This window comes from Lepidochelys kempii, chromosome 19 (genome assembly GCF_965140265.1).
Source record: "Lepidochelys kempii isolate rLepKem1 chromosome 19, rLepKem1.hap2, whole genome shotgun sequence".
Lineage (NCBI taxonomy): Eukaryota > Metazoa > Chordata > Testudines > Cheloniidae > Lepidochelys > Lepidochelys kempii.
Genome location: NC_133274.1, coordinates 18,739,926 through 18,756,781, shown reverse-complemented (window position 1 = coordinate 18,756,781; position 16,856 = coordinate 18,739,926). Strand labels below are relative to the sequence as shown.

The following is a 16,856-nucleotide window of genomic DNA, read 5'->3' as shown; positions in this document are numbered from 1 at the left end:
ATTCAGGGGACACCATCACAAGGCCTAATAACATCAGCTACACTATCAGAGGCTCGTTCACCTGCACATCCACCAATGTGATATATGCCATCATGTGCCAGCAATGCCCCTCTGCCGTGTACATTGGTCAAACTGGACAGTCTCTATGTAAAAGAATAAATGGACACAAATCAGATGTCAAGAATTATAACATTCATAAACCAGTCGGAGAACACTTCAATCTCTCTGGTCACGCAATTACAGACATGAAGGTCGCTATCTTAAAACAAAAAAACTTCAAATCCAGACTCCAGAGAGAAACTGTTGAATTAGAATTCATTTGCAAATTGGATACAATTAACTTAGGCTTGAATAGAGACTGGGAGTGGCTAAGTCACTATGCAAGGTAACCTATTTCCCCTTGTTTTTTCCTACACCCCCCTCCCCCCAGACGTTCTTGTTAAACCCTGGATTTGTGCTGGAAATGGCCCACCTTGATTATCATACACATTGTAAGGAGAGTGGTCACTTTAGATAAGCTATTACCAGCAGGAGAGTGGGGTGGGGGGAGAGAAAACCTTTTGTAGTGGTAAACACCCATTTTTTCATGGTTTGGGTGTATAAAAAGATCTTCTGTACTTTCCACAGTATGCATCTGATGAAGTGAGCTGTAGCTCACGAAAGCTTATGCTCAAATAAATTGGTTAGTCTCTAAGGTGCCACAAGTACTCCTTTTCTTTTTGCGAATACAGACTAACACGGCTGTTACTCTGAAACCTGTCATATTTAAAAAAGGCATTTTTAAAATGTGTTAGCTGTTAAAATAAAACTTGTCCAGCCCACATCTTTAATGTGTTAACTTCAAATCAGGCCACTTATTTGGGTCTCTAAATGTAGATTTAGGAGTCTAAATTTAGCCACCCCTTTCATAAAATTTTGGCCTACATTACTATATAGATCCCAGTGCCTGGCTTGTAGGGCATGGTGGAATTTCCTGAACTCTGAAGGCATTCATCCTCTCCAGATAACACTGTGACATCTCCACCAGTGAAAGCTTGACCTTGGCTCAAAGATACTTGTGAAGTGCAATTTGTATCTTTAAATGTTCCAGTTTACACCAAATTTCCTAGCAGTGCCTTGAGGCCCCAACTACTTGCTTCTCCAGACTTGCTTGCTGAAACCAACTATTCCCTTGCCAACTGCCTTCTGATGAACCGAAGTTTCAAGTTTTGTATCTCACACACACACACATTATATTTCATACACAGATAACTGAGGTTCACCCTGCAGGATAAACACAACTCAGGGGTCACCTGAAACTTTTGGATAGTGAAGGATTCAAATAACCAGGAGTTCAGGAACACTGTACAGCTGAAGGCTGTTCCTGCAAATCCTCTCAAGCCAAGGGAGGCATAATTGGAGGACAGTTTGCCATGTTTCCTCTGTATACATATGATTTACATACCCAGCTTTTATAAACCCACCACTGTGCTTATGTCAAGACCTTGTGGTCCATGTTTCAGTCCAGAAGAAATTAAAACTAAGTTTATGACCAAGAATTTATAAACAAACAGGTGCCAGCATAGTTTATAACAAAGCTTTTAAACAAAGCATGAAATTCTCCATCTTTACTGCAGACTGGTACTTCAAGATCAGAAGAAATAAAAAAGTCCACCTGCAAACAGGGCTCCTCCCCACAACGGGTTAAAGCACAAACACCAATGGTGGCGTGTGCCTGACACTCTGTATTACAAAGACCCCATTCTGAGTTACTTAGAACATGGCCGAACTTTAAACATGGGGGCTGAAATTTTACATTCTGGGTGCCTGCCACATGCTGAATTTTTTTTTGAAAGTGTTAGTAAAAAGCTGTTTTCAAGAGAAAAGTTAGGCAAACCAACATTTTCCTGGTGCTAAAATATTCTTTCAGTGATTTAACTGAAGTTTTATTACCTGCATGCTTTGGAGGAGGAACCTGAAATGTGGCAGGGACATTGCTCGTGTGTCAGAGATGCAGCTTTTGCTGTTCTAGTGTAAATCTAGCAAATTTGGATGAGTTAAAAGCCTCTGAAAAATTGCAGTTCGCACATGCTTCTGGAGAGGTTTGTTAAAAGCCAGCAGCATTCTTCTCTAAAGATTCTGTCTGCACCAAGTATGCTCCATCCCCACACAGTTTCTGTGTGGTGTGGTAACTGGACTGAGCATGCTCAATACCAGAACTAAGGAAGGCGTTTCCTACAATTGCTTCTCCCACCCACTGCAGGCTTCTAAGACCAGATTTCAGTCCGTAATGCGTTTTTCATGACCATGAATTTGGTAGGGCCCTACACATGATAGATGGTGCTCAGGAAATGAGTCAGGGTTCTGCAGTGAATGTGCGTGGCCTGTAGGACCCCTACCTTGTTTATTGCAAATGGGAAGGTGTGTCGCAAAAGAGGCACGGGATTGAAAGAAGAGAAAGGATGGTCTCCTGGTTAAGACAGTTGAATGACACCCTGGAGAACTGGATTCTACACTTGCCTGTGCCACAGAGTCCCTATGTGGCGCTTAGCAAGTCACTTAAACAAAACTTTTCACAAGTGATCACTAATTGGGTTTTTCATTTTCTGGGTGCTGACTTGAGACATTTGGGCCCAGATCTGCAGAAGCGCTGAGCGTTCACAGCTGCAAGTGAAGTCAATGATCGCTCTCTGCTTTGAGCGTATGATGTGCTATAAATATGCTAAGTACACTGAAACATCAGGCCCAAACCATCTGAATTTAGGCATCCATGATTAGCTGATAGTTAACAATTTTGGCCTTAATCTCCCTGTACTACACCCCTATTTTATAGGTGGAAAACTAACACCATCTTGCCTCACAGGAGTGCTCCTTAATGATTATGAATCTCTCAGATACTATGACAATGAGAACGCTAGAAGAGCCCATAAGTAAATTAGTAGTTTTGTATTAAGTGCAAGGTTTATGTGGTGTGCAGTAAATAAAGCATGGGACGATACAAAGCGATGAGAAGGATAAAAAGCAATATTGAACAGAGACACATTCGGTGAGCACTATCCACTGAATACTGCTGGCGTCTTGTGGAAGAAATAATAGGTGGTCCTGCCAGCAAAAACTTGATCACATGCATACGAACAAGGGTCGGCATTAGGCTACAACTGGCATTTCCTGATTTTTGAGTGCTTGACTTTGCCACTTCAATGTTTTTACCATAGTTTTCTCCTAGGCAATTTAAAGTTTTACTAAGCACAGAACTCGAATGTATTGAAGAGAACAATCCTGCACTGTGCAAGGATGGTGGTGTGGATGACCAAACAGGCCTTTGCTATCTTTAGCTTCAAAAAGAACAAGACCAACCAAGTCCATAACGCGTTCACATCCTACCTGTGATTCCCCCGACAGTCTCCCCCTCAGCATAATGAAAAAAACCACGGCCACTTTCAAGTTAACAGGCTTCTCACACTGCGCATGCCAAGGCCTTTGCTTACTCTGTCCCAACTCCCTATTTTTCTAAGATCGTGGGGAAGCGCGTATCGAGCACGCACCCAACGCCGCTTCGGAAACACGCCGGTGATTTCAGCCGCTACGTCCGGCGGGAAGCAGAACTCGCGTCTGAAGTCGCGGTGAGGGGCAGGGGCCGCCCGCGCTCTGCGCACGTGCGGGCAGGTGAGCAGCGGGGGCCGCTCCCGCAGCGCCCTGCGCGCCCGTGGGGGGAGGGGGGCGTTTATTCATGTTGCGGGTGAGGAAACTGAGGCAGGGCGAAGGAAAGCGCTTTGTCCCAAGCCGCAGCGGGAGGCGGGGGCAGAGCCCGGGCAGAGCCCGGCAGCCCTGCCGCAGCTCGGAGCGACCGGACGGCGGCACGCACCGAGCACAGACCCCGCACACCAAGGCTGGCGCCTTGGCCGGCAACCTGCTGAACGGGAGGCTCCGCCACGCCGCGGCCAAGCCCCCAGCCCCGGAGCACGGCGGCCGGGCCGGGCCGGGCCCGCTCCGCCGCCCGCGTCCCGCCCCGGGCCCCGCCGCGCTCACCAGCTCGGGCAGTCGAACAGCGAAAGACCGCCGCAAGAGTTCGCGTTCGCCGCCATCTTGGATATACCCCATTCAAGCGGGCCCGGGGCAGGCTGGGAATCAGGAGGACCGGCCTGGAGGCTATCCCGGCATACACCGCGCGCCGCTCCCGTCACAGTGAGAGTGAGTGTCCCGGGGGGGGGCGGAGTGTCCGGGGCGGGAGGGGGGCGGAGTGTCTGGGCCCGGACTAGGGGCGGGAGGGGGCGGAGTGTCGGGGGGGGGGCGGAGGCTGGGGGGGGCGGAGTGTCGGGGGAGGTGGCTGGGAGGGGGCGGAGTGTCGGGGGAGGGGGCTGGGGGGGCGGAGTGTCGGGGGAGGGGGCGGCGGAGGCTGGGAGGGGGCGGAGTGTCGGGGGAGGGGGCTGGGGGGGGCGGAGTGTCGGGGGAGGGGGCGGCGGAGGCTGGGAGGGGGCGGAGTGTCGGGGGAGGGGGCTGGGGGGGCAGAGTGTCCGGGCCCGGGCTGGGCGGAGGCTGGGAGGGGGCGGAGTGTCGGGGGAGGGGGCTGGGGGGGGCGGAGTGTCGGGGGCGGGGGCTGGGGGGGGCGGAGTGGCGGGGGCGAGGGCTGGGGGGCAGAGTGTCCGGGCCCGGGCTGGGCGGAGGCTGGGAGGGGGCGGAGTGTCGGGGGAGGGGGCTGGGGGGGGCGGAGTGTCGGGGGGGGGGCTGGGGGGGGCGGAGTGTCGGGGGCGGGGGCTGGGGGAGGGGGTTGGGCCGTAACTGAACCACCCACCTCATTAAAGCCAAAATGGAAATAACTTCGAGACAAAAATAAATGGCTGGCGCACTTGTTTCCTTTTCCTTCGGGGTGGGGCCCGCTGTGTTTTAACTAAGGTTATTTGAACACAACGTCCGTGACAAGCGCGCTGCAGGAAGCCGGGGGCGGCGGTTCGGGCGAGCCTTGAGAAGGCAGCGGGGCTGCAGGTCGCGGTAACGCTCCGGAGGGTTAGAAAGGGGGAGGAGTGGAGAAGGGATTCTCAGGTTTTTATCCTCCCCGTTGAATGTACCTGGGCTGTAGCATGTACGGGGAGGCTAGTAGCTCCGGCCGGGGCAGGAGGGTTTTCCACTCCCGCGAAGGACAGCCAGAGGGGGTAGAGGTTGGGCTACACCCCACCGCCGGGGTAGAAGCTGGTGGCTCTGCCCTGTTAGAAAGCAGTTTTTAAAAAGGAACCTGGAGCCATCCCTGGGCCCAGCTCAGAATGGAAACCACGCCAGGGACAGGAAGAGGCACAGCACGGCCGCTGGGACTGCTACGCTCACCTGCAGCATGAGCAGGAGTTGCCTATTTGCTCTGGTGGGAGCTGAACTTCAGAACCTCCCCCCTACTAGTGGAAGGAAGAGGTCATACAGGAAAGTGAATAGGGTGGAATGGTACAGAGAAGGGTGAGAGCGCCTGTTCTAGGAAACAGTTATTGGGGGGGGGGGGCAGCTGAGCTCCTGCTTTGAGTGCTATCCCTTCACTTCAGAAAGAGAGGCCTGTATTCCAACTGCCCCCTTGGTTAAAAAGCCAGTCTGGAGTCAAAGGTGCATGGGAAGTAACCCTCTGCCACAGTCCCACGGGAGAGAGCTTAGCAAGCAGCAGTCTCCGGGAAGATGGGTTGATAATTGCTCTCCCAAAGAACAAAAACAGTGAGTTAGTACCAATAGGCAGAAGGCTGCCAAGCACCAGACTCTGGTTACATCATCTGCAACCAACCACAGAAAAAGGAAGCTTGGATACTAAACACTTAAGTAGTAGCAAAGGCTACAGCTTTCTAGACTGTTCTGAAACTGCAGCAACCATGGCATATCCCCCAGTGTGGAAACATACAGAGGCCACTTTGAAAAGCAGCAGTTTGTTTTCATACATGGGCCCACCACACTGAAGAGTCACTTCCCAATCATCAATACTGCATAGATAACACACTGTCCATGGAGGAGGCAAAGTCTTGGATTGTTTAGTAGCAATACCTGATGATGTAAGGAGCAGCATGCACTGATGTCTCTTGCCTCTTAAGTCAGAAAGGGTGGGATGAGCTCTCCCAAGAGTATTTAGAAGACAGTGATGCTCTGCGGATCTTTCAATGTACATGATACAATCACAGAACTGGAAGGGACCTCGAGAGGTCATCTAGTCCAGACCCCTGCACTCATGGCAGGACTATTATCTAAACTGTTCAGTGACAGGCCAAGTTCAGTTTACTTTTAACTGAAGTGTAACTAACAGTTTCAGCATGGAAATCTTGTACACCACGTAAATGTGAGTTATTGCTCACTTTAGATTACCTTTAACTACATTAAAGATCTAGCACTACAGAAATGAACAGTGGAAGTGCCATGAGTAAGAGTGGTTGGAATAAGAAAAGGAGGACTTGTGGCACCTTAGAGACTAACCCATTTATTTGAGCATGAGCTTTTGTGAGCTACAGCTCACTTCATCGGATGCACATCGGATGCATCCGATGAAGTGACCTGTAGCTCACAAAAGCTCATGCTCAAATAAATGGGTTAGTCTCTAAGGTGCCACAAGTCCTCCTTTTCTTTTTGCGAAGACAGACTAACACGGCTGTTACTCTGAAACCAGTGGTTGGAATGAAGACAACCTTCTACCCTACCTAGAAAGGTCAGCTTCAAGAAACATGTTTTGAAGCTTTAGTGAATAAGTATCATTTTCTCCAGCATAAGGAGTTTGTCTACTTCAAACTGTATGAGAAAGACGATTGATCAAAGACTTTTTAAAATGTTTATTGACAGTTATTGGATGGAAGGATGGTGCAATAGTGCAAAAAATTGTGCAATTATGACAACACATTCCCTCTGCAGTTTTCACATTTAGTTTAGTATTTTAACTAAGACAGACATGGAATAAAGATTAAATACAAAATGGGCCAGTATGTTGCAGTTAACCACACAATGATGAGCTTTAGCTACAATCTTATTTTTCCATCAGTGCATTTCAGTTCAGAGCCACACTGAGGAATGGGGGTAGCAGGTAAGCGCTATCCAGCCCTGTTACAGAACACTAAGTAGAACCAGAGATCTCTTCCACAGAAAGACTTAGTCAAGCAATACCCTTTGCCAACCTAAAACTACTGCTGAGCTACTAAACCAAATTTTTTATCCCTTATGAACAGAAGGTCGAGTGTTAGATGTACAGGACTGGGAGTTGTTCACAAAACGCATACCACCTGCTCTAGTACCAGTTCCACACTGCTAACTAGCAACAGCTTTTCAAGGGTCATTTCTAAACAATTCAGTTCGGCCTAATGCAAACTAGAAAGAAAGTTCAATAAACCCTTGGGCTCAGTTTCCAACCTTGAACGGCTCTCTCCACCACCATTAAAAATGTGAAGTTGTCACACTGACTAGTTAAAAACTAAATGGGTAGTTACAGATTTTAGGGTTGCCTATGCCACAGGGCATTTCAATAGCAATTTTTTAATTCTACACGAGTGGTGGGGGTGCCGAGTGGGAAGATTTAAGTGTTTGAAAACAGTGAGCCACCAGCTATAGTCTCACTGGGGAAGAATATATTGTTAGAGAATGTTATGTTAAATGCTGCATTGTCACCACAAACACGGATGTGAAAAAACCCACCACCAAACATTAATAAAAACAGTTACAATTCTCTATAGACTAAACTGATCGGTCACTGAGCCCACTAGCGGTTCCAACTTCAGCACTCATGCATTTTAATCCTTACCATTCAAAGATGTAATGGTAAAGTTTCTTTAGAAGAATTAAGAGCTATGGCCACCTGGAGACTAATCAAACCATGGGGCAAATATTAGAGATTTTAGGAATTGGTGAGTCAAGGTAAAGTGAGAATCAGCATTGTGCACTCTTTGGAAGTAATTCCTATTTGCATCACTCCTATGAAGTCTAACTATACAGATAAACATGTTAGAAGAATTGTAGTGCCACTTGTCCAAAACAAGACATCTCCAATTACTGATCACATTCTTCGAGGTACAGTTGGGACGGAGTAATCACAATACAGAAAGCAAAAAAATACAAAATAGTTTAGTTACATAAAGCAATAGATTTGTACATAAACTGATAAATACTGTCTCCATTGTGCACTAATTCCAAGTACTAGTTATCTGCATGTTAGTTTCTAAATCTATTACTAGAGGACATTCTGGTTTGTGCTCTCTCAAGGTGGTCAATTCATTTCCAAGACTAGTCAGCCTGTTTTCCCAGGGGAAAACTCTGCAATGAAATTAGACTCCTTATGAGGACTTCATTTTGTTGCCTGCCAGGTAATGAGTCCTAAGATTACAGAAGCCACAGCAAGGCCAAGAATCAGGATGCAGATCTTCTTACGAGATTTCTTCTAATGAAAGAAATAGAACAAAAAATATTGACACTAAAACAGCAGATGACAGAAGACTCAATGAGTTTGGCTAATTACAGAGTTCTGGACAGGAGACAGCACGGAAAGTTGAAGCACAGCACGTGTAACCTGACTCAGGAGGAGAAGGGAAAAAAATTCCCAGAGAACAGATTACACTTTGTTTAAATCAGAGTAGGATAATGTGCTCAAACCAAAAATGCTCAGTACTAACAGCATAAAGAACTAGGAGGTAATGCAGTCAGAGCATGGTTGGACTCAACTCCTGCTGCTGGCAAACAAGAGTGAGCCGTACTTGAAGCTGGCTGAAACAATAGCGGAGAGTGAGCGAGCTTGTGTTTTAAAATGATAGAACACACCAGCACGATTTCTACAGAAGTCATACCCTTCCCAGCTGTTAGGATTCTTTGAGGGCATCAATAAGGCATGATCAAAGACTAACCAATTTACCTGTGTATTGCGCCTCCCCTTGTGTGCCTGAAATGGCTGTTACAAGAAGCTTCTTGGAACTATGCAAATGAATTGTGGGTGAATTCATCACCCACAATTTCTGCTCTTTGAAGTAATGGCCTCTGCTCTCTGCGTTATACTCTATCCCCATCCTGACCAGGAGGCTTGTAATATACCCAGTCATGACCACAGACATGCAGCTGTTTTACAGTTTACCCACAGCAGCGTTGTAGAGTCTCATTTGCCTTGGGAAACTCCCTACTGTGTCTAGGTAAGCATGACCAACGCCTACAACGCATGCAGACTCTAAACTCTTACGTTGGAGAGTCCAGCCCTGGTGTTGGTGAAATTGTGAAGAAGTCCCAAGGCACAATGATATCGCAAGCTGCTGGATGGTGAGAGCAGCTGCTGTTCTGTTGGAGTGGAAGCTCCAATGCCTTAGTTCAGGCCGAGAACGAACAGAGGAACAGCTACCACCACTAGTACTGGCCCTTTTCCTTCCTCACAGCTGAAGCCAGGACCAGACCATTGCTGCTCCACTGCACCGTAGCCTCCTCTTACCCATCTCCATACGTCTCCTCCCCTGGCCCAAGCATGCCCAGTTCCTTAGCCATAGTCTTCTCTACACAAGGGAGCAGCTGAAGCAAAACCGGAGTCCTGCCACAGGCTCTTGAACTGCAAGCGCGGCAGGCTGGAGGAGAGGTGCATGGCATCAAGCCAACCCTAGAGATCTAATCAAAGTGGCCAAAAAGCTGCTGAGAGAGATCTGGTGGGTCAGGAAAAAGAACTGATGACTATTCGGGTGCAAGAGGAAGAATGGACGAGTGGGTGGTGACCAAGTAGGCTGGGGGGGAACTGAGGAGAAAATGGCAAGATGATGCAAGTCAAGGCATGTGGCGGGACACTATGTCAAGGGGTAGGTGGGAGAGAGATCATCTGTTAAGTTTTTTGTGAATGGGGTTGTGTGTGTTCATATATATGTTAAGTATTGGGTAGTAAATTTTTGCCCAGGCTGGTAAACTCTCAGATTTACTGTATCAGTCTGAAGATCAGACTTGTGATGTTTCCACTGTAACACAATAACCTGCCTTTGCTAAGGAATGGTCTCCATTATCTTTTAATATGTGTTTTTGTTTAAAAATGCAGTATTGAAGACAAAACCCAGCAGCTACCTTCAGCTATTCTCCAGGTCTATGCACCCCACCTTACATCCCCTGCATGATGGAGCAGGCTGAGTAGAAGGGTCCCAAAGAGAACCCAACAGTTAATTTCTAGTATCTTATTAAACAAGCCAAATAGTACATGTGGCTGCATCTGTTCCTGGAGATGGAGTTCATTAGAAGAGTCAGTCCCACCTCAGCCCCTGCTAGCTGTGTGAGAACTTGCCTTACTGGTTGCAGGAGTGGGTATGTTTGCCTTGTTCCGTGCAATATGGTGATAGCACCGGTCAATATGTATGCTAGTGCCAAGCACACAAGAGTTTACCTGATAATAAGCAGCTCTCTGTAACTGTTCACTGGCTCTTTCCACGTGCACTTCTGAACTTTCCACATTTGCTTCTATGCTATCTACACAAGTGTAAAGGGAGAGAACTCAAGTTATATTAAAAAACAATTCAGAACTGCAGAATTAAAGATTAACAGATTATGCTACCATATGGCATTTATATAGAATAGCTGCAATGGTTTAAATCAGCCACTCTCAGTTTTTCCATATACATTGAATTTAAAATGTGGAATAAGTGTAGAATAAAGCCAGATAAAAGAGAGGAGTTCTATTTCAGGGCATCTGTTGGCCAAGTGTACTTACCAATCATGTCTCCTTGATCGTGAATCATCATAGCTAAATCCTTAAATATCTGATTGACATCCAAAATGTCTGCCTGAAGACAACAGTTCAGTCAATAACAGTTTGACAAGTTACAACAGGTATAGATTATATTTTTCCAAAGCTAGTTTCTTCTTTGCTTAAAGGTCCATCTCAGGAATACTGCCCAAGGCTTAACAGACTAAACACCCTCTATAAAAAAATTCTCATCTTTGGAGCATGATGGGTGCTGGAGGGACCTCCATACAGCCCTCTTCAGCTAGAAGGAGGGTCATAGAATATCAGGGTGGGAAGGGACCTCAGGAGGTCACCTAGTCCAACCCCCTGCTCAAAGCAGGACCAATCCCCAATTTTTGGTCCAGATCCCTAAATAGCCCCCTCAAGGATTGAACTCACAATCCTCGGTTTAGCAGGCCAATACTCAAACCACTGAGCTATCCCCCCGCCCAGGTCACTCACCTAAGCATCAGCATCTCTAGAAGGAGCTCTGAGCCCACTGAACTCCCAGCTCTCTTGATCCCTCCCCACAAACAGATGAGCCTAGAGCACATTACCTGGCCCTTTTATTTAGGTTCCTTTGCTAACAGGGCTGCAAATGATAGGCTCTAGAGCTCACCTCCAACTGCCTGATTGCCGTTTCCCTCTCTTTAATGAGTTCAAGGTCCTGTTCAGTTATTGCTACATCTTCTTCTTGAGACTGCATTTGATTCCAGTCTTCATTACTGCAGAAACAACACAGACTAAGAGCCTGTTCCTCCCGAGCAGCAGATACTTCCACTCCCCATTCAGGTCACAATGCCAATGAGTTATAGAAAGCTTCCTCCAGGGACAAAAACCAAATCAGGAGTGGATTTAAACCTTTAGTACAGGTAGATAGATTCTGGTATTATAGTTGTACTTAGAGACAAACTGGACTAGTGATGACAGGTTACGGAAAGGATGAAGATTGGGTTTTGCATGAGGATACTTCAAAATCTCAGTAAAGAAACTAAAAGTTGGTCTGTGTAGGAAGCTTTGTTCTAAAATGTAAGTATTCCTTACAGCTATATACTGGGAAACTTTGAATTTCCTATTGTGCTTGGGGCTGTGTATTGTTTATAAGGCACCCAAAGAACAAAAGGCACAGATGGAAGTCTTTATGGAAGGCAACCTGCAAGCATGTTGTTTTGAGTACTAGGCAGAGAATGCTGTGCCTGGGTCTGAGCTGAAGGATACCTACTGGATGCATGGCATTGGAGGTTAAAATAAAGCCCTTGGTATTTTAGTCCACTACCCTATCAAGAACAACTGCAAACAAAAAACAAACACCAACAGAGATATTAAAGCAAGTCAGTTGTCCCCACCCCCAAAATTACCTGCATCCTGGAGAGACAGCATTAGTAATATCATTGTGCAGGCTAGGCACTACTATGGACAAACCAGCAAGTGCAACAACACAACACCCTATTTTCACACATTTAGGATGAGAAGGTGTCCTCCTGCTTCTCCACTCAAGGGTAAATACTTTGGAAAGCTGTACCAAGATTCCATGTCCGAGTTAGTGCACAACCCTCCGGCAGTTTTCACTAGCTAATAAGTTTCAAGACTTCAGAGTGCCAAAATACATTAAGAGATGCTAATTATCTATGGGAGGGCCAACAGCCAACATGTGAAGTAGCCTAGTTTTGAAATAGTTAAATGTTTGGAAGCTGTGTACCACCACAATAAAACTACATACGGAAATGTTTTATATGGTGTAGGAATTGGGTTTCCTGGACTCTATGCACTGAGTTCAGTGATAATGCTGCATTAATGCAGTTTCTTGTATTGTTAATTACACATAGACAGAAGTGATAAAATGCACCCCAGGCGTGCAAAGGGTAGTTGTTACCTATCAAATGAGACCAGCTGCTCCTCTTTGAATCTCTCATCAGTCTGGAAGAGAGGAATGGCTCATTACTGTCACAAACTGCAGGCATCATGGACACAGGCAACCACAGCAAGGTAGGACTCTTACTATGTGGAGCTGAAGAGTTGTAACATACTAGTGTGAGTACCTTTAAGATACTTGCATTACTTTGGTTTTTAGACATAAGCTACAGGGGCACTGCAAGTCAGATGCAACTGAAAGAGCCCCCCTAAAAAGTCTGCTTAAGTCCTTTGTAATTGTTTGTCAATTCCTTTATCCACATACAAGAAGCGTATTGGTGCATTTACTTCTAGAGCCATCAGCCCATAAATAAGGGATTATGACAAACTTCAGCAAGGGGCCAGAATTACGAATCAATATTCCAAGAGGATTAGACAAAGCAGGGGAGGAAGTGGGCAAGAGGGATTGAAAAAAATGATTTGGTTGTCCATTTTATTAGGAATGCTTTTTAGTAATCACAGGGACTTACAAGAGACAGAGACAATATCACCAGAACAGGATTTAACCAACCATGGAGAGGAAGAAAATTGGAAACTGCACTGAGGAAGCAGTTGGACAAAGGGGGCTCAAGGGAAGGGGAAAAGAGATATGGAGAGTGTGTCTGCCAAGAGGCAGCTCAAGGACGGACAAAATTTAAGAGGTCTTTTTGGAGAGCTATAGGCCAGTGCTGACAGTCTTATTGCAGGCCTACCAGCTGTGCTTTGGTTCCCCTCTCCACATATCTGCACATACCTGACTTTCCTCCTCCTCCACTATTGTGAGCAGGCAAGGCACTGAGAGACTTTTGGCCTTCTGTGCTACAGAATACAAAGAGCTAGTACACAGACACTGCTCAGTGACAGTGCAGACTGACAGTTATGAAGTCTGCAGCCACGCATACATACAAGCTGATAGATCTCAGTAGTTTGGTGCCCACCTCCCTCAAAATACAAACATACACATTTTCGTTTGTCACAGAAGTCCAAAAATTTGAGTGAAAGGTGCCTTTGTAATAAAGACTTCAGAGCTCGCTGAGCTCACTATACAACTCCTCTTAAAATACTTACCGAGAGACGAGAGCCAGCCCGTGCCCTGGCTACAGTCTCCTTCTCCTTCTCAGACACTCTTCTCTGCACTGCCTGGAAGTTATTTAAGGCTGCAGAGAAGTCATTCATTAAACGCTCCTTCTGCAATTTCTGTTGGCGCTAAAGAATTGAAATAAGATAACTAGTTATTCAAATATCTACTGACGAGACAATCCACAAAGCACGGAACTTCAGGAGGCCCCTATCTCCAGTGTTCAGACAGATTACCCAGTCCAGCCCTTGCCAATGACAGATCATTCCCTACCGTGGAGTTCTCTAGTTTGCTCTAGTCTAGTTTTAAATTTAGAGAGCGAGGAGACTTTTCTGCAGACAATTCCAGAATCTAGTACATTGCAACCCATTATTCCTAGTCATACCACATATACTTCACTAAATCAGCCAGTCTCCTTAGGTTAACAAGCTTCAGACACCTGAAGGCTTAAGTCCCCTGCAGATCCCTCAGTAACTCATTTAGTCAAATTAGAAGAATTTAACCCCATCTTTTCCTGGTAAGGGAATCCTACAAAAGCTGGGGGATGATCAGCAACTTTCTTCACGTTCCCTCTACTTTGTCAATATTTCTTTTAATATGGAATAGTGTGTTCCCTATGTGGTTACAACAGAGCTGTACATGGGGACTGACCTTCCTGTTCCATAAACTGCCTCTATGCAGCCCTGGGCCTGGTTTACTTAAAATTTAGGTCAACATAGCTACTTCATACATCACTCAGAAGTGTGAAAATGTCACATCATTAAGAGCCATAGCTACACCGACTTAACCCTTGCTGTAGACGTGGCTAGGCTGATGGAAGAATGCTTCCGTTGATTTAGCTATCACTGTTCGGGGAGGTGGATTTAATACAGTGATGGAAAACCCCCTCCGTCGCTGTAGGAAGCGTCCACACTTCAGCACCGTAGCTGTGCTGCTGTTGCATCCATAATGTCGACAAGCCCCTAGCGTGCTGCATCATCCACAATACAAGATTGCATCTAGTTTGCAGCCTGTTATCCCTTCATCTCGTGGGATCACTGCTTTCCTTGTCTGTGTTTCAGCTTGTTTTTCTCCAGATTTATTAGCTACATTTCCCTCCAAGGCCAGTCTCATTTTACTTTTTCCATATTTCTCGTATTTGTTTAGTTTGGTTGATTTCTGTCCTCATTAGGGTTGAGCTCTTCCCTTTTTGGTATCATGCACTAGTTTCATTGAACGTGCCACGCATGCCCCTCTTCCAGCTCATTAAGGATGTTAACTAAGATCAGGGCAGATGTGTGTGGTACCCACTGAACAGGTTTCCTATAACTTGAAACAGTACTGTTTATCACCCAATTTATGATCCTTCAGTCAGCTCTTATCCACATTTCAACATTCCCATTAAGCAAATACGAATAATTTTTCAAACAGGTTCATGAGAAGGCATTTGATTCAGTAGCATAATCCAATAATGCCTGTTCAGACAGTTAAAAATTGCAGCCCTTTCTTCTGGGAAGAATCTTGCCATACTCATTCAGGCTTTCATGAACTCTTGGCTGGGTTGCTGCAAAGTAATTATTGGCACTTCCAGCAAGAGACATTCATACATTGCAACTATTACTCCATATGTAGGGCCCTACCAAATTCACAGTCCATTTTGGTCAATTTCATGGCCACAGGATTTTAAGAATCGTAAATTTCATGATTTCAGCTATTTAAATCTGAAATTTCACAGTGTTGTAATTTTAAGGATCCTGACCCATAAAAAGTTGTGGGGAGGGGGTCACAAGGTTATGGGGGGCGGGGGTTGCAGTACTGCTACCCTTACTTCTGTGCCGTTGCTGGCAGGGTGCTGCCTTCAGAGCTGGGTGCCCGGCCAGCATCTGCCGCTCTCCAGCCACCCAGCTCCCAAGGCGCAGAAATAAGGGAGGCAATGCTGAATCCCTCTAAAATAACTCGCAATCCCCTCGCAAATCCCTTTTAGATTTGGACCCCCAATTTGAGAAACGCTGGTATCCTCCGTGAAGTCCGTATAGTATAGGGTAAAAGCACACAAGAGACCAGATTTCACAGGCAGTTACGCGTTTTTCATGGCCGTGAATTTGGTAGGGCCCTATTCATATGGCAGCATAACTTGTCAAGGACTTCTTGTCCACTAGACGGAAACTGAATTGCACATGTTGAATGACTATACAAAGCATGGATTTTCAGTCTTACTTACAATGGTATTTAAGCCTTTAAATAAAGGATCAGGTTGAGGCAACATCTGCTGCCCCATATCCACAGCAGATTATCCTGTAACGGCATTTTGAAGACAAGATTTTCCTTCACTGAGCACTCTTCCCATGGATATGCCTCAGCACATGAGCATCACCCCTGCAGTCAAGGCTCAAAACAGCATCCTTTATCACTGAATTTAGCAGGAGAGAGCTTGGGGCTTACCTATTTAAGGTTTATATTTTGTTTATTCCAGGCCTGTCTTCTTAGTTTCTAAGGAGATGTGTCACCTTTTGTTGTGTGTTAGAGACGCGAAACCTTTGGGCAGGGAATCTCATAAGATGACAGCTTCCCACTACCTTTCCCCGGAAAGGCAAGGGGATTCAAATGCACATTAGAATTATAAAGAGACTTGATGTTGGCCAACAAATGGTCTACTATGCAGCATTTTGGTACAATTTTGCATTGCCTATAATTTAGCTTCTTCACCACAGTCAGCTATCCCTTACAGCAAACAGTATCTGAAAAGCCATTTAGAAGCTAAGTAACAGTTCTGAATACACAGCCCAATTGTATTTTGATGCTATAGCACTGCCATAAGGCCAGGGGAGAGTGGGCGAAGGGCAGAGCCACCATATAGCAATACTGAGCCCCTTCTCCAAGCAGCTCTGCAACATGAGTGTAAGAATGGCTATATTGGGTCAGACCAAAGGTCCATCCAGCCCAGTATCCTGTCTACCGACAGTGGCCAATGCCAGGTGCCCCAAAGGAAGTGAACCTAACAGGTAATGATCAAGTGATCTCTCTCCTGCCATCCATCTCCACCCTCTGACAAACAGAGCCTAGGGACACCATTCCTTACGCATCCTGGCTAATGGCCATTAATGGACTTAACCTTCATGAATTTATCCAGTTCTTTTTTTAAACCCTGTTATAGTCCTAGCCTTCACAACCTCCTCAGGCAAGGAGTTCCACAGGTTGGCTGTGTGTTGTGTGAAGAAACACTTCCTTTTCTTTGTTTTAAACCTGCTGCCCATTAATTTCATT

The 16,856-nt window shown here is 46.0% G+C and overlaps 2 protein-coding genes across 3 annotated transcripts in view; both read right to left on the bottom strand.

Moving 5' to 3' along the window:
* PPP1R8 (protein phosphatase 1 regulatory subunit 8) overlaps positions 1–4,173 on the bottom strand; it is a 28,515-nt gene extending 24,342 nt beyond the window's left edge. The window contains exon 1 of the mRNA XM_073317930.1: positions 4,009–4,173. Coding sequence (XP_073174031.1) covers positions 4,009–4,064 — 56 coding nt within the window. The 5' untranslated portion in view covers positions 4,065–4,173. The remainder of the gene's footprint in view (positions 1–4,008) is intronic.
* Positions 4,174–6,746: 2,573 nt separating this feature from the next.
* Positions 6,747–16,856, bottom strand: part of STX12 (syntaxin 12) — a 29,871-nt gene continuing 19,761 nt past the window's right edge. Inside the window, exons 4-9 of one of the 2 annotated variants that reach the window (XM_073317928.1) lie at positions 13,604–13,741; positions 12,519–12,562; positions 11,265–11,370; positions 10,631–10,703; positions 10,307–10,389; positions 6,747–7,979 (exon numbers count right to left, since the gene is read on the bottom strand). In XM_073317928.1, the coding sequence (XP_073174029.1) occupies positions 7,782–7,979; positions 10,307–10,389; positions 10,631–10,703; positions 11,265–11,370; positions 12,519–12,562; positions 13,604–13,741 (642 nt within the window). In that variant the 3' untranslated portion in view covers positions 6,747–7,781. Of the gene's footprint in view, positions 8,354–10,306; positions 10,390–10,630; positions 10,704–11,264; positions 11,371–12,518; positions 12,563–13,603; positions 13,742–16,856 lie in introns of both variants that reach the window. The other variant, XM_073317929.1, reaches the window with a different exon arrangement.